The sequence below is a fragment of the Delphinus delphis genome, chromosome 8 (genome assembly GCF_949987515.2).
Source record: "Delphinus delphis chromosome 8, mDelDel1.2, whole genome shotgun sequence".
NCBI classification, from domain to species: domain Eukaryota; kingdom Metazoa; phylum Chordata; class Mammalia; order Artiodactyla; family Delphinidae; genus Delphinus; species Delphinus delphis.
The window spans coordinates 20,823,660-20,850,157 of NC_082690.1; the positions used below are offsets into that span (position 1 = coordinate 20,823,660).

The following is a 26,498-nucleotide window of genomic DNA, read 5'->3' on the forward strand; positions in this document are numbered from 1 at the left end:
TTTACTCAGAATTCAAGGTTCATGAAATGCCTTTCACTTATTTCTATCTCTTCTGATCTCAACTCTTTGCTCCTCTCCTTCTCCTTAGACATTAAGGCTTCACAAGCCTTTCTTTCCCAGTCTCTTCAAAGGCACCGGTATGTTCAAATGAGCACCCACTGGACTTGTTCTGCCAGGGAGAGAGTATATAAATTACCATCCGGGGCTCTCACTCAATATGTAAATGGTACCTGGAATTTGGCACCACTCACTGTGGCAATTTAAAACGTGAGCCTCGATAGGATGGGTAATAAAATGATGTGGAGGCACAAACTTCAGTTACCACAATGACCTCCATACACATCGATCAAACTGACCCATTACGATATTCAAATTTTTTTTGTCAACAGATTAGTGACCACTAAGAAATGGATTAACCTTCAGACAGATGATCTCCTCTAATGATCTTAGTGACCCAAACTTAGCCTAGCTATTATCATTTGTTGAGTGAAACCAACTTAACTAGCTGAAGCCGAACGGATTGATTATAATCAATCTTAAACGAGTGACTAGACTAAACCTAGAGACATTGTCAAAGACAGAGTGTGACTTTTGGGCTCAGTGTACTGGTTTTTGCTTTTCTTCCCTTCTTTTTTACATGAAGAACGCCCGTATTCCATTAGAAAGTCACCACAAGCCTATGAGTGAAAGCCTTTTCTCCCCTCTCCTCCTAAAAAGGATTAACACTAGATTCAACTAAGCAGTGAAGCAAAAGACCAAGCTGCTTTAATCAGCTTCTGCTGTCAGTAACTTTATTAAAGGGAGCATTGAGCCTTCCATGAAAGTCATCAGAATCAGAAGAGAGCACCAAGGCATTATGTGCTCCACCTTCTGGGCCACTCACCCCAGGGAAGCACCGGTGGCATTCTAAGGGCTCTGTACTTGACCATGTTCCAGTCAACATTTTTATCAGTGACTTGGACAAAGATATTTCAAACAAGCGTTCATACCAGGTTGGAAGCAACAGCTAATAGAGATGCTAGATGGCAGTTGCATGGGGAAGGCTGAATTGCCTGCCCTTGGGTCTTATACTTAGAACTGGGGTCACCATCGACTGCTATGCCCCATTACTTTGAACAAACATAGATAAAACAGGGGGCACCTACATTGGTTGAAAGGCCCTGGACCCAAAGAACTCTAAGGACAGTTCTGATGAAAGCCAGTCCTGACTGGTCAGAAAGATGGACTAAAATAGTCGTTCTCAAGCCAAGGAGTGTTCCTGTATGTGACGCTTTTGGTAATGACAATGATTAGAGTTGGTTACTAACATTTAAAGGGAAGGGACTAGGGATGTTAAATATCTTGCAATGCACAGGACAGTCCCAGTGAAGAAAGAGGCTTCCCAAACTGTCATTTGTGACCCCCACTGAGAAATACTGGGTTGCAACAAACAAAACAATTTTTAATAGAAATAAATACAAAATTCTACATTAGTGGTTAAGCAATCGATTGCATAAGGACAGGACAGGACAGGGGATATGCAGCTTAAATGCAGTTCAACAGGAGACAACCGAACGAGGAAACTGCTAAAGGGTTAACGTGGTGTTGACAGCATTTCAGTGTCCAGATCAAGGGAGCAATGAGCCAGGAAGTCTGCATTAGCTATACTGGGCACCACAAAGTTATAGGGGACACTAGGGAAGTGAAGCTCTCTAGTACAGGACGACTAGAAAGGTGAAGGGTGCGGAAACCGTAAGATAAGAGCAGCAGTGAAAAATAACTGGATGTGTTACAGGACAGAAGGCTGACTAAAGGAAAACTGGAGAGCTAGTTAATGGCTCTCACACAAAGGACTGAGTTGTAGGGGCTGGAAGGCTGAGAAGTGGCAGGGGCAACAAATCAGGGCCTCTTGATCATCAGTGTTGGCCACCTGACTGCAAAGAACTGACATTGTCACCCTTCAAGCAGGGGCTGAGTGACTTTTCGGCAGTGAGACTAGATAACCTCCAAAGGACCCTTCCTTCCAACCTTCTATGATTCTGGCAGGTTATGTGATCTACTTTCTCGGGAGGCTTCTTTCCTTTCTCAGGAGAAACAATTGGCTATTCTTACTGCTCAGCGCGTAGTCTTGACTTTCAAAAGAAAACTGTTTTCTTGCCCTCCTATAATTCTGTGACCCTAATAATCTTGATACCTAATTATCAATATGTATAATGCAACTTCAGCTGGAGGAGAAAACGAGGAGCAGCTGTCAAAGTAAAAGTGAAATTTACTATCTGGAGACCACCTGGCTCACGAATAGGCCATCTCTGTTTTCTTAATTTTTAGCCACCCCCCAGTATAAGATGACTATCATGCCTCTTTGATGTCAATATGTAATGAGTAGAAATAGCAGTTTTTCTATACAGCGTTTCGTTTAGGCAAATATGCTGATCTGGGATCACATCACTGGCCAATCTGGAAGGCTTGTTCTAACACTGATTCATTCATGTCGCAGTAATGTCACTTGAAGGCGGTCCACAGTAAAAGAAAGCGCAACACAACCTATGTGGCTGGGCTTCAATAATTATCTCAGATTGAGACTAATGATCTACACTGATAATTGAACTATGCAAAGCCTACTTGGCTTGAGATGGTCTCTGTTAGACACCTTTGGTTTTAATATTTAGGAAGTATGAGTGTGTATTAATGCCTGGTTTTTTGTTCTCATTCTATAAAAATGAATTCACAGATACAAGCCAGAAGTGCCCACCTATTAAAGGACCTGAGATAGGCACAAATCTTAATAACTCTTCTGGTCTAGCTTGATCGTTGAGCTACTCCTAGGAAAGATATAGAATTTAAAACCATCATTCATCTGGGGTAGATGTTATTTCTGTCCTTCCCTCTAGATCAAAGATATACACTGGGTCATTCTGGACAAATCTACTCTCAAGCCTGATGTAGAAAAATCTTCCAAGTGGCAGCCCTGTGGTTTAAGCCTTGAAATGTACATTCAATCCACGTAACACACACGATGGGAGCTAAAATCTGAGGTGAGGGTTTAATTCCAATGTTGATAAAGTATCCAAGTAAACTCTACATTACTTAATTCAGTTGATTTTCACAATATCAAACAGCATATGCAAGTTTCAAAAATACTTAGCAGTTCCTCGGTTGAGTTTTTGTTAAGTTGAATTGAACTCTGGAGGTAAAACTTGCAAAAATTAATGGGTTTTTTTGGAACAGCAATTTCTGTTCCTCTTGATTTAGTTTTGTTTTCTATTAGTAGGAGAGAAATCAGTTCTTCAAATGCAAATCCCAAATTTGGCTCTGAAATTTCACGCTATCCCTTTTTAGCTTTAAGTCTACCCTCTCTAGGGATTTCCTTTAGGCAGGCAGAAGAGTGAAGATCTATCTTTTGTGACATTCTAGTCAATCGGCAATCCATTATAAATGTTCTTTAAGGCTAAGGCCATTACTCCTTGAATAGGTGACAAAGCTCTGGCCAACTAAAACGAAGCCATTACTACAGGATATATGAGATGAGACTGGTTTAGGTTGCTTTAAAACCAAGCTTCTGCCTGCCCCTGTCTTTCGGCCCACTCAATAGCAAAAGGCTGCCTGATGTGGGGTTACCTCAATTTTTACAGACTGTTAATAATAAAGACAGCTTTCCAGTGGCCTATAAATCCATGTGCTTGAAAGCTAAATCTTCCCAGTCATTTAAATTTGCCAGGAAGGTTGCTATAATGTTCTTCATCTCTCAGAGAATATATTGTAGAACCTGGTGTAATCATCATCACGTAGAAACTGCTAATTATTTTTGCCTTTAGAACAAAATGATATGCAAGTGTGGCCGAGAATACAGGCAGACACAAAGGCAACCAAGCTTTTGTGCATATAGTGCATGTAGAGCATGAACATACAAATCACAAGGAGAAGAATTAATAGGCTCATCATGATCCCTATTAGTTCCGGGACACGTTTCCCTGGGTGCTCCTGAGATGATGCTAATATAACCCAGTGCACTGGGACCTTCACTTCCCTTGTTCCTCCCAGCTCCATAACCTTGGTTTGAAAATCACTATCCCCTTCCTCCTTGCAACGTCTAACCTAACCATACCCACTACCATCACACCCCTGCAAATCCATGCAAGAAACTGTGCCCCTTCCATCTCAAGGGGATGCTGAGAAGGCCACAGCCAGGGCAGGCTGGAGGAGGGGGGCCATAGGACCTGGCTGCAGCCTCCAGTGACCACATCCCATTTTCTGGTTCACCAAAGAGGACTGGGCATGGGGCAGACTCAATCCACGTAGAGTCTGCGTTCCATGGCCCTGAATCTCTTGGGCGACATTATACCTTTTCTTCGCTGCTGATGTTTCGGGTGGATGTTCTCCAGGTGATTGAGGGAATGGGGTCTCCTGAGGCTTCACAGGTAAGTGTGACCTGCTCCTCTAGTTCCATGGCAGTCTGGTTCTCTACGTAGGTGATTTTGGGTTTTGCTGAAAAGACAGAACACTTCCATGAGTTTGACATTTTTTTAGCTTTCCAGGTTTGAATTATAAAGGCACCATTCAACAAAGGTTATCAACTTATTAATCATAAGGCCCTATTCTAGGTGTTGTACGAGTTAACGAGCTGAACCCCCCCAGCAGCTTACAATGGAGCAGGCATATGACGACACCAAAGTGACGGTAATAACAACGTCCCATATGGGGAGAGTGGGGAGGGTGGTGGTGTAGGAGGCCCGAGCAGAGGAAGAGCTCTCCTCTGGCTGAGTCTTCATGAGGAGACAGTTTTGGGGCTGTCTTTGGGGCTGGGTTGTGAGATTTTCAGTACGTGGAACTTTGGGTGGACACGGAGTCATTCCGAGTGTAGAAAGGCACGTGAATGAAAGCAAAGAAGCAAGAATGTGTGGAGAGAGGGTGGGGAAGAGAGCAGAGCGTCAGGGTCTGCGTGTCTGTGCCTCAAAGCAGTGGGAGACAGTGCTGGACCCTGGCAGAGAGCATCTTGATTGCCCGGTTACAACTCTGGCTTGAATTTTATCCCCTGCCTGTTGGAGACCCACAGACAGTGTTTAGTCAGAGGAATGAAATGCTCATTTGTATTAAAGGAAGGTTAATCTAGGCAAAATTGAAGATGGAGAAAACCCGAAGGTGGGAAAACCAACCTGGAAGCCCTGGCATTGCCCCAGATGTGACGTAATACAATCCTGAACGTCCTCTCGGGGGTGGAGGGGGGGGAATGGAGGAGAAAAGGCAGCTTCAAGAGAGATGCTGAAGGAAGGCTTTACAGGAAGTGGAAGCGAACAGAGGGCAAGTAGAGATGGGAAGAATCCAAAGAAGAAATTAGGAGTCCAAATGACTCTGAGATTCTTAATACCTAGGAGGGTTGTGTTAGCATTAACTCAAGTAAGGAAACGTGGTGGGTGACTCACTGGGGGCTGGGGAGTGGGCTGGGGCTTGGGAATAAGATGAGTTGAGATGAGCTCATTTCCCAAATGTTCTGGGAAATGCAAGAAAGCACAAGCATTCGAAAGCTGAGTTTAAATGTAAAAACATTAGAGAAAATTGAATTTTCCCAATTTAAAACAATTATCCTCTGAAATCACTATACTCTGAAATCCATCGAAGAGAAAAGATAACACTGCACAAATATAACTTATTTCACTAATAGAGAAAAAGGCCAGGCTAGATAAACGAACAAACAATAAATAAATCAGAATTATGGATAACTTTTGAAAGAATTACATTTCCTTTATATTCAAATTCATACAGTAACTCCAAGTAGACTATTAAAACTACTGCCTATTACATATCCTCCAAGTTGAGGGCTTAATTGTGTCTTAATAAACAGAAACCAATGATGGAGCTGTGCATTTTCTGTAGCAAATATCTACTTCTATATAAGATGACTCATTTAGTTCAAATATTCTCCTACAGTTAATCTGTACTAATGGCCTGCTGATAGCAAATCCTTTTTTAAAAAATAATTAATTAATTAATTAATTTTGGGGGGCTGTGCGGGGTCTTCGCTGAGGTGCGCGGGCTTCTCTAGTTAGTGGTGCCCGGGCTCCAGAGTGCTGGCGGGCTCAGTAGTTGTGGTGCGCGGGCTTAGTTTCCCCGCGGCATGTAGGATCTTAGTTCCCCAACCATGGATCGAACCCGTGTACCCTGCACTGGAAGGCGAATTCTTGACCACTGGACCACCAGGGAAATCTCCACAAACACTTTTTTTTTTTTTTGAAATGTATTTTATTGTGGTAAAAGTCACATAATATAAAGCATACTATTTTAACTATATTTAACTGTACAGTTCAGTGGCACTAAGTACATTCACATTGTTGTACAACTCTCACTGTTATCCACCTCCCGGATTTTTCACTTTTCTAAACTGAAACTCTGTCATTAAACACTAACTCCCTATTCTCCCTCCCTACCCCCTACCCCCCAGCCCCTGGCATCTACCAACGTACTTCCTGACTCTATGAGATTCCACTTACACGAGGTACCTAGAATAGCAAATCCTTTTTGGTGGCTAGCACTCAGGCACATCTCAATCCAATGTGGTCAAATGATTACAAATTGGAACTGATGGAGCCCACATGAGTGAGGTTTTCCCACAGGAAGGTTCTGTGTCTATCTTGATCAATAGAACTTTCAAGGAGGTTATAATTCATATTGGACAGAGTAAGTGTTAAGTGTGTTGAACAGAAGGTTTTAGAGAGGTAAAATAAAAGTTGCATTTCTCTACTGTTAAAATCACAGATTGAAAAGTTAAAAAATCAGCCAAACAACTGAATTCACTGAACTGACAGTTGGTCTGGGGTCTGGAGGCAGCCACAGGAAGGCTGACTTTCTGGACTCTTGGGACCTACATGGACATTGTGATCCAGACAGTGTTTGCTGACCTTGTCCCACTCCACAGTGCTTTGTCCTGGCAGCAAAAGGTTAGCAGAAGACAGACAAGGGCCAGTTAACATCTATTAATAATATCTGGTCTTGGTGACTCCATTTCCCAGATGGTTATAAAGGCTACACTGTGTAAGTCTTTGAACAAGGCAAAATATACTCTTGTTAAAAACATGATCAACAATGGCTAATTTTGTACGGGCTACAGAGGCTGTTGGAAGGAAGGCAAGCTTCTCGCTGGTAACTTATTCCTTTCTGCACTTCAGAAGCAATGCTATTGTTGGAGCTAACTGAAGGCTTAGAATGCTGCCTTGGAAATAGGATAGCAACACCATTTATTGTCCAGACTGGGGCATTCTGGAGAGTTAAAGGCATGCTCTGAATAATTACTCTGGGATGATGGGCCTCACTGAGCAGACACGGACAGATGTGGGGTCATCCTGCTAATGAAAGCATCCTTCCTTCTGAACACCAGCATCTAGAAGAATCTCTCCAGGTTTTATCTGTGGATGGTATGTGCACCATCTTAAAGAACCTCCATTCTCAGCCCTTGTGACTTTGGATCCCTGTTTTGTTCTCTACCTGCCGCCATGGGACTTAATGCCTTAGAATGTTCCATTGCACCTCTCCCCACGGACCCTCCTGTGAGCACAGCTGTCTTTGTGAGTTTTCTAAGCATGCTTGCTCTCTCCATCCAGCACATCCATGGCTCTGCACCTGGCCACTGAGGGCCAGACTTGTCTACTCTAACTCCATTCCAGGGTCCTGCAAGGCCCAGGAGGGCTCCAGGGCCCCTGCTTCCCTGCACTGAGGTGTTGGGCATGACAGGGTACCCCTTCGTTCAGGAGCCTGTTTGTCCTTTGCTGTAACTCACAAGGGCTGCTTTGGTCCTAAGGGGTCAGCTAAGCAAAGCTTCTGCCCACTGGTGAACTTGCCTCAGACCACAGCACCATGAGGCCTCAAGAGCATTCGTACGAGCATAATAAGAATCTGTGGAGACAAAAATACTTCTTCAGAAGGGCCCAGGGGAGGGGAGCAATGGAAATTCACTGCCAAGTTTAAAGGAAGGGAGGATGCTCTTAGTAAAAAGAGCTTCTGGCTGGTAACTAGGGCAGTGCATGCTAGAACACGTCCCTTTCTTAAGAAAAAATGGTATGACTTAGGATAAACGATAGTCCCTAATTTAGGTATGTCCCTTACACACTAATTGCGATCCCTTCTTGAAGCCAGAGTTCTGAGAACTTCTTTACTATCTAAGCTACAGGCTTCTTTCCTCCTCTGAACTCTGCTGCTTCTGGGGAACCTACCCCATTTCTCCCCAAATGCTGGTCCCCGATGGCAAGGCAGAAGGCCAAGGAGAGGGAAAAAGGGGCTGAAGAAAGAGGAAGTCCCAACTAGCTAGCCCTTCCCCACCCGGCTCCCAGGCCTTAGTACCAATCTCCAAAATCCATGGGGAGGCAAGAAGGAGGAGGAGAGAAAGGAGGTCAGGAATGTGAAATGAAGAGAGAAAGGAGGGTATACATGGGGTACCAGGTTGCTCCAAGGAGACCATGTGAACTCTCCTCAGGATGTTACAGAGGAGGATGGGGCCCAGATTAGAGGTGGATGGGGCCCGGAGGATGGGGCGTCTATGATCCTTTTACCTGTCTCTGCAGGAGTCGGCCCACATCTACTTGTTTGCTCTACTGGGCTGCCTAATGAACATTCTCCCAGCTGCAGTCTTGGGAAAGAACTGTGGTAGTGGAGTGAGAGACACAGAGAGAGAGAGAGAGGGAGTGTGTGTGTGTGTGTGTGTGTGTGTGTGTGTGTGTGTGTGAGAGAGAGAGAGAGAGAGAGAGAGAGTGTGTGTGTATGAGAGAGAGAGTGTGTGTGTGTGAGAGAGTGTGTGTATGTGAGAGTGTGTGTGTGTATGAGAGAGTGTGTGTGAGAGAGAGAGTGTGTGTGTGTGTGCATGATGGTGTATGAGAATGTGTGTGTGAGTGTGGGTGTATGAGAGACAGAGTGTGTGTGTGTGTGAGAGAGTGTGTGTGTGTGAGAGAGAGAGGGAGTGTGTGTGTGTGTGTGTGCGAGAGACTGTGTGTGTGTAAGAGAGAGTACGTGTGAGTGTGTGTGAGAGACTGTGTGTGTGAGAGAGAGTATGTGTGTGTGAGAGAGGGAGTGTGTGTGTGCATGAGTGTGTATGAGTGTGTATGTGAGAGAGTGTGTGTGTGAAAGAGGGAATGTCTGAGTGTGTGTGCGTGAGACTGTGTGTGTGTGAGTGTGTGTGTGAGAGAGAGAATGTGAATGTGTGTGTGTGTGTGAGAGAGTGTGTGTGTGATGCAGGAGGGAATCTGTGGCAAGGGAGGAGGGTGGAAATACAAATCCTGACGTCCCACAGTTCCTGCATCCTACTTTCCCTGCCTCCTTCCCTGGACTCTCCCACCCTCTTCACCTTAGCACAGCCCCACACGGCTCTTGACACTACACATTCCTCCTTCCTGGGGCAGCCATCGCCACCAGAGAGGCCTGGAACAGAAGCCAAGATCTCTTCTTGACCAGCCAAGTTAGAACTGAGTGCACTTCCGTAGAGAAACCACGTAACCCATGGAGGTAAAGGCAGAATCCACTAGTCATTCCATATGGAATTCAGACGTACTGTGTGTTAAACTGGGTTTCATGGAGGAGTGACCACCATTGCTAGCCCAGGGAATGGATGTGAAAGCTTGGGTTTGAGTCCCGGCTCCTTGGGTAGGACACCTAATCTCTCTGTGCTCAATTTCCTCACTTGCATTATGGGGATAAAAATTAAATCTACTTCATAGGATTGTGACGAGGTTAAAAGAGGTCACTTATGGACAGTACTTTACATACAATGTGCTAGGCACATTATACGTGCTCACTTTGTGTTGGGTATTATTATTATTACTTTATGGAGCTGATATCTAAAAGAAGTTCCTAAAGACAAGTGATTACATGTTTCCAGGTTCATCCCCCTGCCACATACGTTATGCTTCATTCATATAAAACTAATTTTGATTCCCTCATTTATTCAAACACGGGTGTCTATTATATGCCAGGTGATGTTCTAGGCCCTGGGGGTATGCCTGTGAGTGGAGCAGACACAGTCCTCGTTCACAAGTTCACATTCACCACAACATTGGCTCTTCCGGCCTCGACGCCTGTGTGGCCTGCCCTGAAAGGCTTGTCCACCTCTCCTGCATCTGGGAAACTCCCACTTGGGAAAAGCATATCATCTTCGAACACTTCTCTAACTTCTGTCACACAGGACCAGAAATCAAATCTTTTCTTATAAAACACTGTGCATATTGCTATTATGAAGTCATTATAATGGGTTATTAAAAATGTCAGCACTGATTATCTCCGTTAGCCTGTGAACCCACTGATGAGAACAGAGTGCATGTCATTCATCTTCGTAACCTGGGCAATGGCTGGGCCCACAGCTGGTACTCAAATGTTGTTAACTGACACCATCTATTATAACTTATAGGCTTATATGTTTATGTCCCTTTTTGTGCTTCTCAGGGTCAAAAGACCATATCTTACTCATCTCTGTAGCCCCTCACCCAGCAACAAGGGCGCTTAGTAAATACTTGTGAAAATTAAGGAATACATCAACAAATGCATCTGTCTTTCATCTAGAAAAACTTAAAATCACAGTGACTGGGGTAGATAAGCCAGAATCAGAGAAAAGACTGTCAAGAATATTTTCCAAGAAGTTTAGCTTCACTTTCAAGTATGTACAGTTAATTTAGACCAAACTGATAACCTGTTTCTAAGCCCATTAATTAACTGTCATTAATGAGTAAATGGGATGCATCTGGGATAGCGGGTCCAATTGCACATAAACGCTTGGTTTTCAAAGGTCTGTGTTTACAAACATCAATGAGTTCTCCTTATCAGGCTAAACAAGTGGGTCCCAGGCAGGTTCCCAAAGCGCAGGTGCTGGAACCACCAGGGAGCTGCATGCGCCAGGGCTGCCCCTGCGGTGTCTGTACTCCGGCAGCACCACGTACGGTGGACTCGCTTATCTGTGTTTTTAAAAAAGACGGGCAGACAGAGCTGAGAGCCACTAGGTTAAACATCTCTCTGCCACAAATTTGTTTGCAAAGTCAGGTCAAAGTGCATTTCAACTCTAAATGAACGGAAGTTAACTGAGTTTATAGAGACGAAGTGAGTAGAGCTATGGAGGTTCTTTTCATGACTTTATGACCCTGCTTCACACAGGCCAGGGAAAGAAGAAATGGAGACAGAGGCAGCCACTTGGTCACTTATATTTAGCAAGGGCCTATTCAGGAGTCTGGCGCTGTTTGGAATGCCAGAGATAAAGTGATGTGTAAGAGTGGAGGCAGGAGAAATAACTCCCCAAACCAGTATGTAAATGAGATGAGTTTAGGTACCAAGAAGGGCACTGGAGAAGAGATGGGTGGGGTGAAGATAAGGGAGATGCACTGGCCAGAGCAGGGAGGGAAGGAGTCACTGAGAAGCTGATCTGAGTGACGCACTGACATCTGGATTAGGGATGACACGAGGGCGGCTCACAGGGGATCTGGGGCAATGATATTCCAAGCAGAAGAAGCATCTAGTGTAACAGCCCTGAGACAGAGAACAAGCTTAGTGTGTCTGAGGGAGAAGAAGAGGGCTTCCGGGCTTGGAGAGCTTTACATGTAGAGCACAGCAGAGATCTGGCCTCTGTTGACGGCAGGGCGTCTGGATTTTATTCTGGTTGCAATAGGAAGCCACTGGAGGACCTGAAACAGAGCGGTGGCGCTTAAGGTTATTCTAGCTACTGTGATTGGGAGGCGCTGAAGGGGACCGATGCATGGCTTGGACTAGGGCCGAGGTGGTGAAGCTGGCAAGAAGTGGGGTAGGTTCCCAGGCAGAGTGGACAGGGTCTTGCTGATGGACTGTGTGGGGTAAGCGGAGCTGTGGCAGAGGGGTGACCTTGACCTCCCTGTCCTTACCGAAGACCTTGAGGTGGATGGACGCATCCTGCTCGCCGGCCTTGTTCTCGGCGATGCAGACGTACTCGGCCTCGTCGTTCTTGTCCACCTTCCTGATGGTCAGCTCAGAGCTGTCGTCGCTGAAGAGGTACTTCTCCTCCTCATTCTCTATCTGCTCCCCGTCCCTGCAGGGCACAGAAATGTAAACGACCGTGATTTTGACTACAGAGCTAAGAGGTTAATTTTTAATTGGTTTCCATAAAACGCGGACCGAGCCCACGCGAAAGACGGAATCTTCACAGAACGTTAAGACACCAAATTGTACTTCCTCGTGATTCCTCTACCCAAACCTCCAGTTCCGCCCAAGGGCTGCAAATTGCGCCCCCCGAAATTCCAAAGAGAACCTCTGGTTCTGCCCCACAAACTGAAAATGAAGGAATCCAATGCACACACAAGGCAAGAGGACCTGACAGAAAAGAATCCATTCTGCACCCAGAGCTGACGCTCCCCAGCCGCCCACCCCTGTTCCCTCGGAACGCCAACGCAGGACAGGCCCTGCAAGGTCTCCTTCTCCACTAGTCGGCGATAAAAAGCACGAGCCAGTTTCTTACTTTGTCCAGCTCATGGTGGGTTCTGGGAAGCCTTCGGCATCGCACACCAGGGTGACGGACTGGCCGAGGTTGGCGGTGGCGTTCACTATGCTCTGTCTGGCCTGGACGGTGGGCGGCACTGAAGGAAAGAAGGACTGTCAGGGGTGGCGGGGAAAACTTGGAAGGACCCGCTGGCCTGGAGAAGAGGCACTTCCGGGAGACCCCAGGTCAGATGGTCAAGAGTCCTGGGCAGCTGCACAGTTACTGTAAGGGATCTAAGTTCAGGTGTGCACTAAATAATTACTGTAAACTGGATCAATAATTCATCCACAAATGCACATTAGTACTTTTCAACAATACATAGTATTGTTATACATATAACAATATATAATATTGCTTTTCAATAATACAGATTTAGAAGCTATATTAGTATGTTTCGTTCATTTTACAATGGTATTCTATTTACAGTGGCTATTCATCATTATATATTTTCTTAATCAATGCATACCAATCTTACAACTACCATGATTGATGGAACTTGACTTTCAAAAGGGGGCTCTTGGGCTTCCCTGGTGGCACAGTGGTTGAGAGTCCGCCTGCCGATGCAGGGGACACGGGTTCGTGCCCCGGTCCGGGAAGATCCCACATGCCACGGAGCGGCTGGGCCCGTGAGCCATGGCCGCTAAGCCTGCATGTCCGGAGCCTGTGCTCTGCAACAGGAGAGGCCGCAGCAGTGAGAGGCCTGCGTACCGCAAAAAAAAAAAAAAAAAAAAGGGGGGGGTGCTCTTGATGTTGGAAAAAATTAAAAACTGCTGCTTCTAGTGATTAAATGGTTAATACCAATTTGAAATGCACCAGCTCACCAAAGAGCGACATTTCTCTGGGACTGTCACAAACAACCCTGTGCACAAAAGATTTTTTACCAAAGGAACGAGAGGGGGAGAGTTTGGCAAAAAATATATATCCATATCCAAAGCAATTTAACCATGATTTACTTATTTTCTTAGTACTGACATTTCCTGTAAACATCTTGTAAATGTCAGATCGATTCCATGGGTGTGTTTGTTTGACACTGCAAATTAAGATTAATAAACCCACGGACTAGGATTCTGACTGTTCTGAGGCCTGAATTGATTATAATATTTTCTTTGAAGACTGAACCAGGGGACTAACTTAACAGTTACAGTAACCTCAAGGACAGTGAAGGATGAATAAGAATTTACTAGTAAGCATGGGGCAAGTTTCTAGTGTTATAAGATAATGAAGGACATTCCAGAACCGCACTAAAAGTCCCCACAGTTGAGGGAGACCCAAAGACAAGTGTGTTTAGAAACAAACAAACAAACAAACAAACAAGACAAGGCAGAGGTTAGGGGTGGGCTGTGGGAAGGGGTGGACCCAGTTGCCACGGATGAGCCAAGGTTGTACCCGTGGAGAAAGCAGAACAGATCTCCTCACCATTCACAATGACCTGAATGTCCTTGAAGTTGATCTCCCCGCGTGCCAGGATCCTGCCTTCACAGCGGTAGGTGCCCTCATCGGTTTTCTTGATGCCCCGGATCTGGAGGTAGTTGTTGGTCAGGACTATGAATCGGACTAGAAGAGACAAGGCGCAGGTTCATCCAAGGATCAGTCAGAGGACTGTACCTACAGGCAGGTGGCTGAGCCTTTCCTTCTGCCTGCTTTCAGGCTTATGGGGGGGCGGGACCTGGGAGTGGGGAGAGGCTCTAAGCTGCAATAAGAAAATGTGGCCCTGGCTCCAACATAGAGCCAAGGGCAAAAGTCTATTGGAAATCTGTCTTTTTCCTTGGAGAGAAAGTCAAGCGCTTGAACATACAAGCTATAGACATGCAACCTTTGATCTGGAAACGACATGGGGTTTGGGGACACTGGAATCTGAGTTTGGGCTAGAACGCCTCAGAAGCTGGTTCAGTGGCCCAGGGGAGAGGGCAGCTGCCAGGTCTCACCATCTTTTTTCAGGATGACATCTCGGCCTTTGTGTTTCCAGATGATGGTTGGGGGGAGGGAGCTGACCACATCGCACACAATCACGGCATCTTCCCCCTCCCTGAACTCCTGCGGGGTTGGCGCGTTCTTGAACATGAGCTTCTCTGGAAAAGGAACAAGAGGAGAGTGAGGGAAAACGGCTGGTTCTCCCACAAAGATCCCTTTTCACTGGCACCATACTGCTTGGATTCGAGTCCATATATACAGTGGTACCAAAGGGGGTCCGACCCATCACTTGGCCAAAGATGCAGGCAGAGCATCTGGCACAAGAAGGGGAATATCTCACCCGTGTTCGGCAAATAGTGTCTATTCAAAGTGCTAAATTTATCACATGTTGTGCAGAAAAGGGTCTACAGAGGGGAAGGATTGTCTTTACCAAGGGTCTTCGCCATGTGCGATGGAGCCAATGAAACACAGTGCACAGGTAAAATGAACTGGTAGGACATTTATTCTACAACTAATAGGAGGGGCCACCAGTCCTTCCTCGGTCTCCCACTCTGTCTGGCATCCCATCCCCAGCCTGTCTACAGCAGAAAGAATTTTGAAGAACAAAACAGAAGAAAAGCAGGCTTATGGCAATAAATACTGTGACAATCAGTACTGTTCCATTGGCTGTCACCCATCATTACCCTGGCCAACAGGACAGATGCATGATAACAAGGTAATGAGGTGCCAGTGGGAACTACCCGCTCTGAGTGGCACAGAGTGTTCAGATAATAACCCCACACACCCCACCGAGCCTTTGCACTCCATTACCAGCAGGAAAAAGTGAAATAAGAGGGGATAAGCTGAAGTGTACAACAGTCAGTCAGCCCTTGGGGAAGGGAGAGGGGAACCCACCCTAGTCCTCTGGGAATGGTGTAATTTCAGTTTAGAGAATGGAGGCCAGTGGGAGGTAGCTGTGACCAGCATGAACACAGTTGTGAGTTCGGAGCTGGCCGAGGATCATTTAAAAACGTACTGCAGCTCTTAGCTTGATGCAGAAAAGACTTAGGGAAAAGGAGGAAAGGGGCCCTGTCAAGCCCTCAGTGGGTCCTCTACTCCATTCCACTCTCTTTGCTACCCATGTGCCTTCCCAGACAAAGGAGGGAACAGGGAACACAGAAGAAGGAGAAGGGGGAGGATCTTACGGAAGATCTTCACATTGACCGTGGCCTCTGACTCGGTACCATCCTCTGCAGTGACCACGCACTTGTAAATGCCGGCATCATCGATGTTGGCATTGTAGATGGTGAGGGTGGAAGAAGAGTCATCGTTCCACACCACCGAGATCCGCTGCTGGTTCGGGGTGAGCTTTTCTCCGTTGGGGGAGAACCAGGAGACGTCTTTGTCTTTGGCATCTCCTGCCACTAAAGAGGAAGAGATTATTTTCAAAACGCTGATGCTGAAAAGACAACGACCTCTCCAGGGTGACAGTGGGTACTCAGTAAGAGCTACTAAGCAAGAGCTCATCAGGCTTGATGACAAGGGGGGGCGGGAATGGCCGTTGATGTTGGTGGTTTCTGCGTTTGATTGTTATGTCTGTAACAGTATTTGGAAAGAACTCAACAAACACTGGTGCTGGTATTTCTCATAGTGGTCCCATCCCTAGTGAGGGAAGAGAAGAGATATTTATTGGGGACCCACTGTGTGCCAGGCACTAAGCTTGGAGCTTATAACCTCACAGAATGGGGGGCAAAGGGAGTTGTATAGCTGGGATCTGAGCTCAAGGCTAGCTGGTCTGAGCCAACTCATCAGCTTATTTTCCAGGGCTTAGATTACGGTCTCTTAAGTGCAAGATGAGACGCTGGCTAGTTTTGGAGTGTAGACTCCAACCACTTTCATTCCAGCATCTGTCTGCACAAACTGGCATGACTGTCATTTCAGCACTCCCGTCTCAGAGAGGCAAATGCATCTGCCTAAATGCTGCAAAGAAGGTAGCCAGCATCGCCTCTGCGTCCTTTCCCCAGGCACCTTGGGATACAGCTGCTGAGCTGTCCAGACGCTGAGCTGGAACAAGGGCTCTGGGATCCCCAGACATGGCTTTGTCCTGCCTCTCCGCACAGCACCCTTCCCCAGCCCACACCCCCCGCCCTGCAAAGATGCTTAGTGTGGAAATGAAGCAGCCTTCCTTTCAGGGCCCATCATGTTTTCAATAAATATCGCTATTTGCAAGATGCGCTCTGGGCTCCACGGCCGCACGTCCAGATCATTTCAATTGCTGTAATGAAGGCAAAGCTGGAAGGAACACATCCAGCGGCCACCAGTCGCCTCATCTGGCACCAATCATGACAGCATTTCAAGGCCCCTCCCCGCCGAAAGCGACTTGCTCAATGCCAGTTTACACCTAGCTCAGCTCTTTCCTGGTCCTTTCATGTTCCAAATCCCAGGCATGTCACATACAGAGACTCCAAAGCCTCATAGGAAGCCTTTCCTCCACAGGACATTTACTGATAATTAGCTGAGCTGTGGAAAGGGAGGCATATTTTCTAAACAAAAGACAAGGACACCAGGTCCAACAAATTCTAAGCTCTGGTTGGGGCAATGGGACAGAATATTGGAATTCACTAGCGAGCTGGGAGACCCAGGGCACCTGTCCTCACAGCAAAGAGAGGTACTGGTACTCAGTTTTCTTTCAGGCACTCTTTAGGCCTTCTTGGATTTTCCTGCTCTGAGGGATTGTAATAATCCGTACACTGACCCACGGAAGCATTCTTTCTGCACCAGCCCTGCTCTCCAGTGTCATTCATGGGACTCTGGACGTACACAGCGCAGGGGGTCTGGGGGCTGTGCTGACTTCCCTAAGAAAATCCCTAGACCTCCTCCATCACGAAGCAGAAGTCCACACAGCACATTTCTCTGTCCTGGGGCAGCCTTGGTAAGGGAAGGAAGGAACACTTCCCTGGCTCTCTGGTCACCCTGAGAGCCTGCCACAGGGTGACCCAAGATTCCAGGCGTACTGCGATCAGCTGGGTAGACATAGCCGCTGGCTCTGCTCTGAGCGGTGGGTTTCCTGAAATGCGGTGTGACACGGGCACTTGCCTTGGCATAGGAAGAATTTGGACTCTCCGACGCTGATTTCCCCTTGGCTGGGGACAATATCCACCTGCAGAGAAACTGGAAAAGACAATGTCCACTTTAGACACGCGTTTGGATTTCTGAGACAGAAACCAGAGCTCTGATTCAAAAACAGTCTCCCTGCTCACATCAAGAAAGAGTGAAGAGAGGTTGTCTGGGTTTTGAGAACTTGTTACCAGAGTTCCTCATGCCGAGGCCAGGAGTGGACAGGGTCCAGGCCATTCCCTGTGGAATGGGAATATCCTCTATCAGACAGTGCAGGGTCCCTTGGAAGATCTGGGGGTGACCTCTGCGCTAAAGGTTTCTGACCCTTTGAGAAGGCTCAGAGTCCTGCTCCAAAGAGCAGCACGTCTGGGATTCACGGCAACAGCAGCCCAGCCATTTCCATCAACCTGCAGCATCCCCACAGCTGTGTTAAGAGGGAAGCCTGCCGCTCCACAGCCCTGCACAGGGTTTCCTGCCACCTCCCCACGCCACGGAGCTTAACCACGACGGGGAAGGATTCAAGGTGAAGATCCAAGCTGATTTTGAAGCAGGGGATGCCAAACAAACGCTCACCTTACCTCACGACTATAGGACCAATACACCTCTTTGCATAAGAGGAGAGAGCAATCAAACATCGTCACCCCAAGTCGTCAGTCAACTCTTCTGAAATGCTGGAGTCTGTGCCCTACGGTCCCCTGAATCTCTTGGCCACTGCATTGCAATATTGGAATATCTATACGCTCCACTCCACCCATAAGACAAAATACATTGCACCAGATCTCACAGATTCCTGTATTCATGGAGTTCCTCGTTGATCTGCTTAGAGCAGATAACTGTTCTTCATGTAAATATACTTTTAGGGTAGGAAAAATGCTGTCATTCATTGGGATTCAACTTCCTTCTGCCTTTCCTCCTCTTAGGTGAAGTAAATCTGCAGGCTAAAAGCTAAGGGACGTTTGGTTCAATGCGTGTAGCTTCTCAAAGGCGGTACAAAGGAGGGGCCTGAACAAAATAGACCGAGTAATAGAGACTCAGCTAGCCATTCCTTCTAACAGCCATTTTCTCTTCACAGTAGAACTGAGGGAATGCTCGTTGCCATGGTGATAGCCTTGCAGAGCTGCTGTGGGTCTCAGTCTGCGCTCATTTGATGAAGAAGCAACCATGGTTGTGCTCAGTGGAACAGAGAGATCAAAGGGCCTGCTTGGGCGGGGAAGGGGGAGCATGGGGGCAACTCAGCTCTCAGGGGCGCAGCCTTCCTAACTGTCCTACAGACAAAGCAGCCCATGGAAAAACCCAGCAGAGGCTGCAGAGAAAGGGATGGTTCGGTGGGACAGGATCGGAACAGGGGAGGAGTCAGGGTAATGGTGAGGAATCAGGAACAGGCTGGGAGAGGATCCTGAGGGATCCACTGTGAGAATACGAAGTGGGAGTCCAGAAACTTCCAAATGCTGGTTCAAAAGAAATAGTATAGTAACTGAAGGGCAGCCTGTCTCTCCCTCAGTCAGTTTGCTGCTGATGACTCATTGGGGCCCGAGAATGGAATTCTTCCTGAGAACCGTGAAATGTCTTCCCCTACCTTTCCTGAATTTCACCCATAGTGCACAGAGCTGCAGTGGAATACGATGCCGGGGCCACGGCACCCGGGGGGCAGGAGTGCCCGGCGGTGGCAGGTTTCTCCCATCACTCTCTTCTGGATGGAATCAGGGTCACTGAGTTCTAACCTGAGGGAGCCGAAGGGGTCCGAACCATCACTATGTCCCGCCTCCTGATTTTCCAGGTCAGAAAAGAGAGGTAAAGTGACTTCCCTAAGGTCACATCTAGTGAGGACCAGGGTGGCCCCAGAGCCCAGGCCACCTGGTTCCCAGGTACGTGTTCTTTCCATTACGTAAGGCTGTCTCTACGAGTAGGGGATACAATGTTTCCACTCAGTTTAACAGATAATCCTGCCAAGCTGAGGCACTACCTTCAGATGCACGTCCCCTAAGAGAACAGAGCAAGCCCGCAGTATTTGGGGGAGTGCGGGGCCTTATAGAGAGGGCTACAGGCCAGGGCCATCCATCTTAAGGCCAACCAGGACCTTTGTGACCCCTGCCTGTGGCTCACGTTGCATGCAACAACAGCCCTGTGAAGCCCAGAAGCTGCGCCGATGCCATCTGTCACCTAAGTAATGGTCCTTTCTGGAGTTTACTGGGGCATTCTTTAGAGAATTACAGGCATACTTCTGCCTGGAAAGTTCACTGGCCCATATGCTGTGTATTAGCAGCCAGCTTCAGCATATGGATCCTGTTACTCTCACAGAGCCCTTACTGCTTTGAGAAGGATTTTCTTATCCCAAGTGAAAAAACAGCCTTCATTTTTTTTCAGCTCTTTTCAAACAGAACATGACTCTCAAGAGGGAGGAGAACACGGCAAGGCTGAAAAGTTTCCATACTCAAATGTGGCCAGTATCTATCTTTGGGCCAAGGAGAGAAGTGAGAAATGAGAATTACAAAGGAAGTCCCGGCTTCACCAGATCCCATGCACACATTTATCATCACAGAGATTTTTTAAAGAAGAGATATCCATTTAGACGCCTGACCTTTTGCACACATGGAAAAGATAGTGATTTCTCCTTCTAGACGCCAGTCAAAGCCAGGTCAGAGGAGCCCCAGACTCTCTGAAAAGTCAACGCTTGGATGTTTTCCACCGAAGCACAATGGCTGATTATTCTTCCCCAAATGCAAAACCTTGAATTATTAGGTTTAATAACGGTAAGTGGAAATCCTGCTCTAAACCCCAAACTCTTTCCCTTCACTTCTTGTGGCCTTTTCCTTTATTACTGTATTAGTCCTCTCACTGCTCCCAATAAAAATTCCTGCCTCGACTCTCACCTTTCTCCAGGCGCAAATATAACTGAAATTTCCTCACCAGGCCTACCTCGGACCCTTTAGAGCAACTATGAAAACACTCCTCCCAGAAAAAGTATCTCATTTCTTGCTTTGCAGAAACATTCTCTGCAGAAACATGGTGTGTCATCTTAGATGCATCCAAAACACACGCTTATAAACACAGGTAGTTGGACCTGGCTGGGACCCAAGGGCGGGCTTTCAGTGTCCTCCCATAAGGACTCATCCCCAAGGCCTCTGGCAGCCAGGTCACACTTTCTGGTTTACAAAGCACACTTTGTTCCTTCACCTGAGGCTCACGACAATTCTGGGGTATAAAAAGGCCGATACTCTAGTCCCCATTCTACAAAAGAGGGAATCAAAACTCAGGGAAATGTAATAACTTGCCCAGGGCGACTCAGCTAATAAGTAGTAAAGTCAAGATTAAAAGTCATCTAATTTTAAGGCTCCAGCTCTTCCTCCTGCATTCCATAACTACCACTAATCTTTCCTTGGCCTCCTAATGGGCTCGTTATTGTTATTACCTATTAGTTACCATTTGCTCTCTTTCTAAATTATGGGCTAGAAAAAGCAGAGTGTACAAACATCTTATTATCAAGTTGCTGCCATCATTTCTACTCTAGTTAATTATAACTGGCCTCTCTGTTCACAGATAACCATAGCATTATAATTCCCATTTTACAGATGGGGAAGTGGAGGCTCAGAGCCCTAAGTAATGGTAATAGTGGGGTCAAGATTCAAAGCCAGGTCAAATGCATCCAAAGCCCCAGCCATTTCTCCCACACTGTTCTATCCCTTGTGAACAGACAGAAGAAGCTTCTCTTGAGAATGGAATGAGTCCCTTCTCCATGTCTCATTTATAAAGTAAAATAACCCCATGAGAGATGTATATGTTTCAAAATGTGTTTTCTACTTAAATGTATTTTTTAAAAAGTAATGCCTTGTTCTGAAAGATATGCCAACTTGTTTAGCAAACAGCTTCAGGTTGAGGTAGAAGTTTTGTGATTCCCAACTCCCTAGCAGAAGTAAGCTGTAAGTCTTAGTTGCTGAGAAAAAGGAATTAAAATTTCAGTTCTAAAGGTGCTAAGGCACTTATCAGAAGAGGTGGGATCTTACCAAAGCAGAGCAACAGAAAAAAATTATTCTCATTTCAAAAAGGAACTCACAGATTTCATCTGAGTCAGGAACTTCTTGCAGCAGTTTAATTTTACTGTTCTTTTCAGATTCTCATGTGCTTGAGGAAGTAGGAGCTGAAAGCAGAAATTGAGCCCAGGTCTCTCCCATAGCTAGTTGACAGTCCTTTCTTGTTAAATGGTTATAAAGACACTGGTTCCTGAGGAAGGCAGACTGCAGAGATGCAGCAGGCCCAGGGCCAAGGTAGGTACACCTGAGGACCATGTTCTGGTCACCAATTTAAGAGATGGGTGAACGACAGAAACAGATCAATGACTATGCATCAGATAAAGAGATTTTCCAAAACCTATTTAATAATGGCTAAGGATTTTTGAAAAAGGCATCAAAGTATAGTTCTACATTTATTTTCTCAGCTATTGTTCTAGAAGTGAGCCTTAAATATCACTATACTTAACCACCTTAATGGAGACTTATTTTTTATTTTTCAAAGTATACTAAAGTGTCTTTCATTTGACGGTTCTGTGGGAAATCCAGATGTTGGAACCAGAAGTGTGATAACCGAGGCACCCCCGCTTGCCTAGACAGTCTGCTCTCATTGTTAGCAAAGTACTCGAGGGAAGATAAAGGGCAACTTCATTGATAAACCAAAGAAACGCAATGAATGTAAAACTGAGACTCAAATGGCAGTCCTGTGGCGTGGGGAAGGCCATGGACTCTGGGCCAGCCCTCAGCTCTACCACTTCCTAACCAAGTGTAATCCTGGCCAAGTTATTTAACCTCTTGGTGCCTTTTTCCTAATCTGTAAAACGGGGAAAAACAGAACCCTTATCATAGGGCTGTTGGAAAGATTAAATGAATTAATACATGTACAACAGTCTCTGGCACATAATATGCATTTTATACTTGTTGTGTATTATTATTATTAATAAGCCTCTATCAACAACACTTCCCAAGGAAATTATTTTGGTTACTATTTTTGAGAGAAGCTATGTTTCCCTTTATGGTGTTAAATAAAGTCAACTTCCTGAATGATCCATGTGTTGGTCAGGTGGACCGATTCCACTCTCCACATTACTTGAAGATATTTAACTTGCCTGTCAGAACTTTATTGGTATAAAAGATGACTGAATTCAAAGTCAAATAAACAATAATGTAGGCACTGTAACCAAGTCACTTCACCTCAATTTTCTCATCTGTAAAATGGGGATGATAATAAAACTGAGGTCTTGTGGTTGGACTGTCTCACGGTTAAGAAGTCAGGATCTAGAGTCAGAGAGGCCTGGGTCCAAATTCCAGCTCAGATACGTAGTAACTGAGTTCTCAGGAGAGTTTCAGGACCTGTGATTCCACATTTGTAGATGGACATAACAACTCAATCAATCTCGCAGGGATGTTGAGATGATATAGAGAAGTGATGTATGTAAAGTTCCAAACACAAGGTCAGGCTGTGCTGGTTGTCTTTTAAATGATAGCACATACATGATAGTACTTTGAACTCACACACACACACATACACCACCCCCCCCCAAACAAACAAAATCCCCAATAATGCTTGTAATGAGAATGAGATAGCAGGAACCTCTTGTAGACTACTGGATTCAATTGTCCAAAATCTATTAAGGTGTGTGTGTGTGTGTTTATCTATGTGTATGTATGGGAACATCCACTGAAAGCATAGATAACAGTGTGTGTGTGTGTGTGTGTGTGTGTGTGTATGAATAGAATAATTCAACTTGTCAGATTGCTACTGTTGCAAGAAGCAGCTGGACATAGGTAACTTTTCTCATTTGGGGAGAGAAAAATGAATAAACAATTAAGGATGACAAAGGCGTCTCACCCATTCCTGACATGTGAGTCTCACAATTCTGGCTTGAGCTACTGTTGACAGCAGCTGGGTAGGAGAAAACGAGGTGGACTGTTTTACTTTCAAACATTAACCCAAAAGTTATATGTCAGTTTAAAGGAACTATAACATATATGCTTAGAGATTTTGGCTTCTGGTTCTGTATAATGGCATCATAATGGAAGACCATATTCTGATTGCCACTGGAAGCATCCTCCTTGTCTAAAGCTAGTTCATAGCAACAACCAAAATCATCTAAGAGTCATACTCAGGGCTGCCAGTCTCTTGGTCAGCCTAGCTAGGGCCCCATCTATGTACATGCTGGGAATCCTATGTAATTCCCATTTAAACCTAAACACCCAGAAATCACCTAGCTAGGGTTTCTAAGCCAACTGAGACAAGTTAGGACCAAACCCTTGGGAAACCCTCTGTGTGTAGTCCTCACAGGACCCTGGGCCCCTGGCTTCTCCCAGTATATCAGCCAGCCTAGAGAGTGAAGGAAGCCCTCAAGAAAGCTGTGGTCGGGCTTCCCTGGTGGCGCAGTGGTTGAGAGTCCGCCTGCCGATGCAGGGGACATGGGTTCGTGCCCCGGTCCGGGAGGATCCCACATGCCGCGGAGCGGCTGGGCCCGTGAGCCATGGCCGCTGAGCCTGCGCGTCCAGAGCCTGTGCTCCGCAACGGGAGAGGCCACAACAGTGAGAGGCCCGCGTACCACAAAAAAAAAAAAAAGAAAGCTGTGGTCTTCCCTGGTTGACAACACCAGCACCAGCAGACTTGCAAGAGCAGAACTCAAGACTGGAGAGGGAAGGGAAGGGGGCTCTTGGTGGTGGTGGTGGTGGGTCCATGGTTTATGCCTTTTGAATGGAGAAACCAGAGCTTCTATATGAAGGCAAACCATACAGAGAAGCTGTAGATAAGATACAGACTTTTCTAAACCAAACTCACTTAGTTCATATACCAAGCAGGTTTCCAAAGCCTATCATTTTAATAAAGCCATCAAAACTGGACAATGTCTCATTACAAAACTGATGCAATGACAATTCCTGGTGAAAATTCTCTTTAACCTCCTCAAATCTCAGGACTCTTCCAGAGTGATGGGGGGAGGTACGCAGAAGGTGAATACGGCTTCAGAATTCTTCAGCTTTCTATGCAATATGATAACATAGTTGATATTATAGTATTATGCTAAGGAAGAAAAAGTATTGAGCGTCACTACACAACTGAGGCCTAGATGGTTAATCTGATATCCTGTTACCCCAAATAAACTATCCTATGAAATTCTAGTAGCCAACCAACAGAAACCAACTTGCTAGAAGCAGGAGGCTCTATTTCTTAGCATAATAAATTATATGAGCTGCTGGGAATCAGGAATAACTGGGTTCTGGCCCTGTTCCACAGGGCTGGCTTCACATCAGAACACACAACCAAGGCAGATAACGGCTTCAGCTCTCTTGGCCTCCTGAGTTCCCTGGGTCAAATTAACATTTCATTAGTTCTGATCGGATGGCTTAGTTTTATAGAACTAAATCAGTGGTTTCAAACCGTGGTTGTTGTCCCCATGAACTACTTAGAAGCTAGAAAACTTGACTAATGTCACACAGTGTCCTCCTGCTTCTGGTTATAAGACAAGAAGATCTACGTGGTGGTTTGATCTGCTCAGATGTGATAGATTCACGCTATCCCCCAGGCTGTCACTCCCACAGCTAACCCCCGCCCCCAGAAAGTACACAGTTCCTACTAGGAGCACTCTAGAGCATCTTGTAACAGGGAGTCAGAAGAAATGACTCAAAGGGATATTAGTCGAGCACGACCCAAACAAATTCCACACCACACCCCCAGATCAGACGCAGGAGAGAAGCCAGCCGAACTCTGATGAAAGGAGCTGGTTGGTTTGCTTGTTTTTATAGAGGATCATAAAGGAAGGAGACGCATTGAAGAATTTACTTAATTTTTTTTTTCCCCAAAGCAGCAATAAAGTCAGAAGGAGTCCCATAGAGCCTCAAAAGGGCCAGATTCCAGGCCAGGAGTGAAATCCTTTCGGAGTGGGCATTCGTACTGTCTCCTATAGTCCACAAGGGGTGAAGGCAGGAATGTTCCACAGCCTCCACCCAGGGGAGCACCCAGCTGACAGCATGAGTGTGTACCAAGAGGCGGCAAATGTGGACTTGTTACACCCTGACTTCTGTCTTCTACTCTGTTGGATTGATTCATAGCCAGCATTTTAGAGCTAACATTTAGTAACAAAGAAGGTTAGAGCTGGGGGGACCTGACATATAATCTCCAACCCCTTCATTTCACAGATGGGAAACACAGGAGCAGAAGACTAGGGTCCCTGCCGCAAAGTTCAGGAACCACGAGGTTGGGCCCAGGTGCTGACTGCTGACTTGAGGCCTCTTCTTGCTTCTGTGTCTCATTTGCTTTGTGTGTTCCCAGTAGCTATTTTGCCAACTGTTTCCTCTTGCCTGGTTTGCCCTGGTCTCACCTCTGTCCCCAAAGAGCAAGAGTCATCACTTGGAGAGACTGGCTCTATTACGTGCAGGTAGAAAAGCTGGACAAACAGCTGGTGGTCTACCTTCCTGTCTGAAGCCCATTAAAATATCTGGTGCTGCCAACACCAGCCCACTTTTTAACAGAAGCTCTGGTTCCCTGCTTCCTTTTCATAATCTTTCTTTAAATAAATTTATTTATTTTTTTCTGTGTTGGGTCTTTGTTGCTGTGCACAGGCTTTCTCTAGTTGTGGCGAGCGGGGGTTACTCTTTGTTGCGGTGCGTGGGCTTCTCATTGTGGTGGCTTCTCTTGTTGCAGAGTATGGGCTCTAGGCATGTGGGCTTCAGTAGTTGTAGCATGTGGGCTCAGTAGTTGTGGCCCGCGGGCTTAGCTGCTCTGCGGCATGTGGGATCTTCCCGGACCAGGGCTTGAACCCGTGTCCCCTGCATTGGCAGGCGGATTCTTATCCACTGCGCCACCAGGGAAGTACCCCCTGCTTCCTTTTCAGACTGTCCTTCCTGCTGTTTCCCTTTTCCTGGCAGACTGACTGCCAGCCAGCACTTTGCCTGAAGCTGAATTATCGAAACATAGGGCAAGGATGCAAATAGATGTTTGGAACTCAGCTAAGCTTCTCTAGATAAACAACATAAAATGTATCAACCTGCCCCGATAACCCAGGCCTTCTTAGTAAACGGCT

At 46.2% G+C, this 26,498-nt stretch overlaps 1 protein-coding gene across 12 annotated transcripts in view; it reads right to left on the bottom strand.

The window, feature by feature from the left end:
* The window catches only part of NCAM1 (neural cell adhesion molecule 1), a 317,743-nt gene that overhangs the window by 46,847 nt on the left and 244,398 nt on the right, over positions 1–26,498 (bottom strand). For all 12 annotated transcript variants that reach the window (XM_060017948.1, XM_060017951.1, XM_060017947.1 and 9 more), the window contains exons 2-8: positions 17,432–17,506; positions 15,541–15,759; positions 14,371–14,514; positions 13,862–13,999; positions 12,425–12,542; positions 11,835–11,998; positions 4,322–4,464 (exon numbers count right to left, since the gene is read on the bottom strand). In XM_060017948.1, coding sequence (XP_059873931.1) covers positions 4,322–4,464; positions 11,835–11,998; positions 12,425–12,542; positions 13,862–13,999; positions 14,371–14,514; positions 15,541–15,759; positions 17,432–17,506 — 1,001 coding nt within the window. The remainder of the gene's footprint in view (positions 1–4,321; positions 4,465–11,834; positions 11,999–12,424; positions 12,543–13,861; positions 14,000–14,370; positions 14,515–15,540; positions 15,760–17,431; positions 17,507–26,498) is intronic.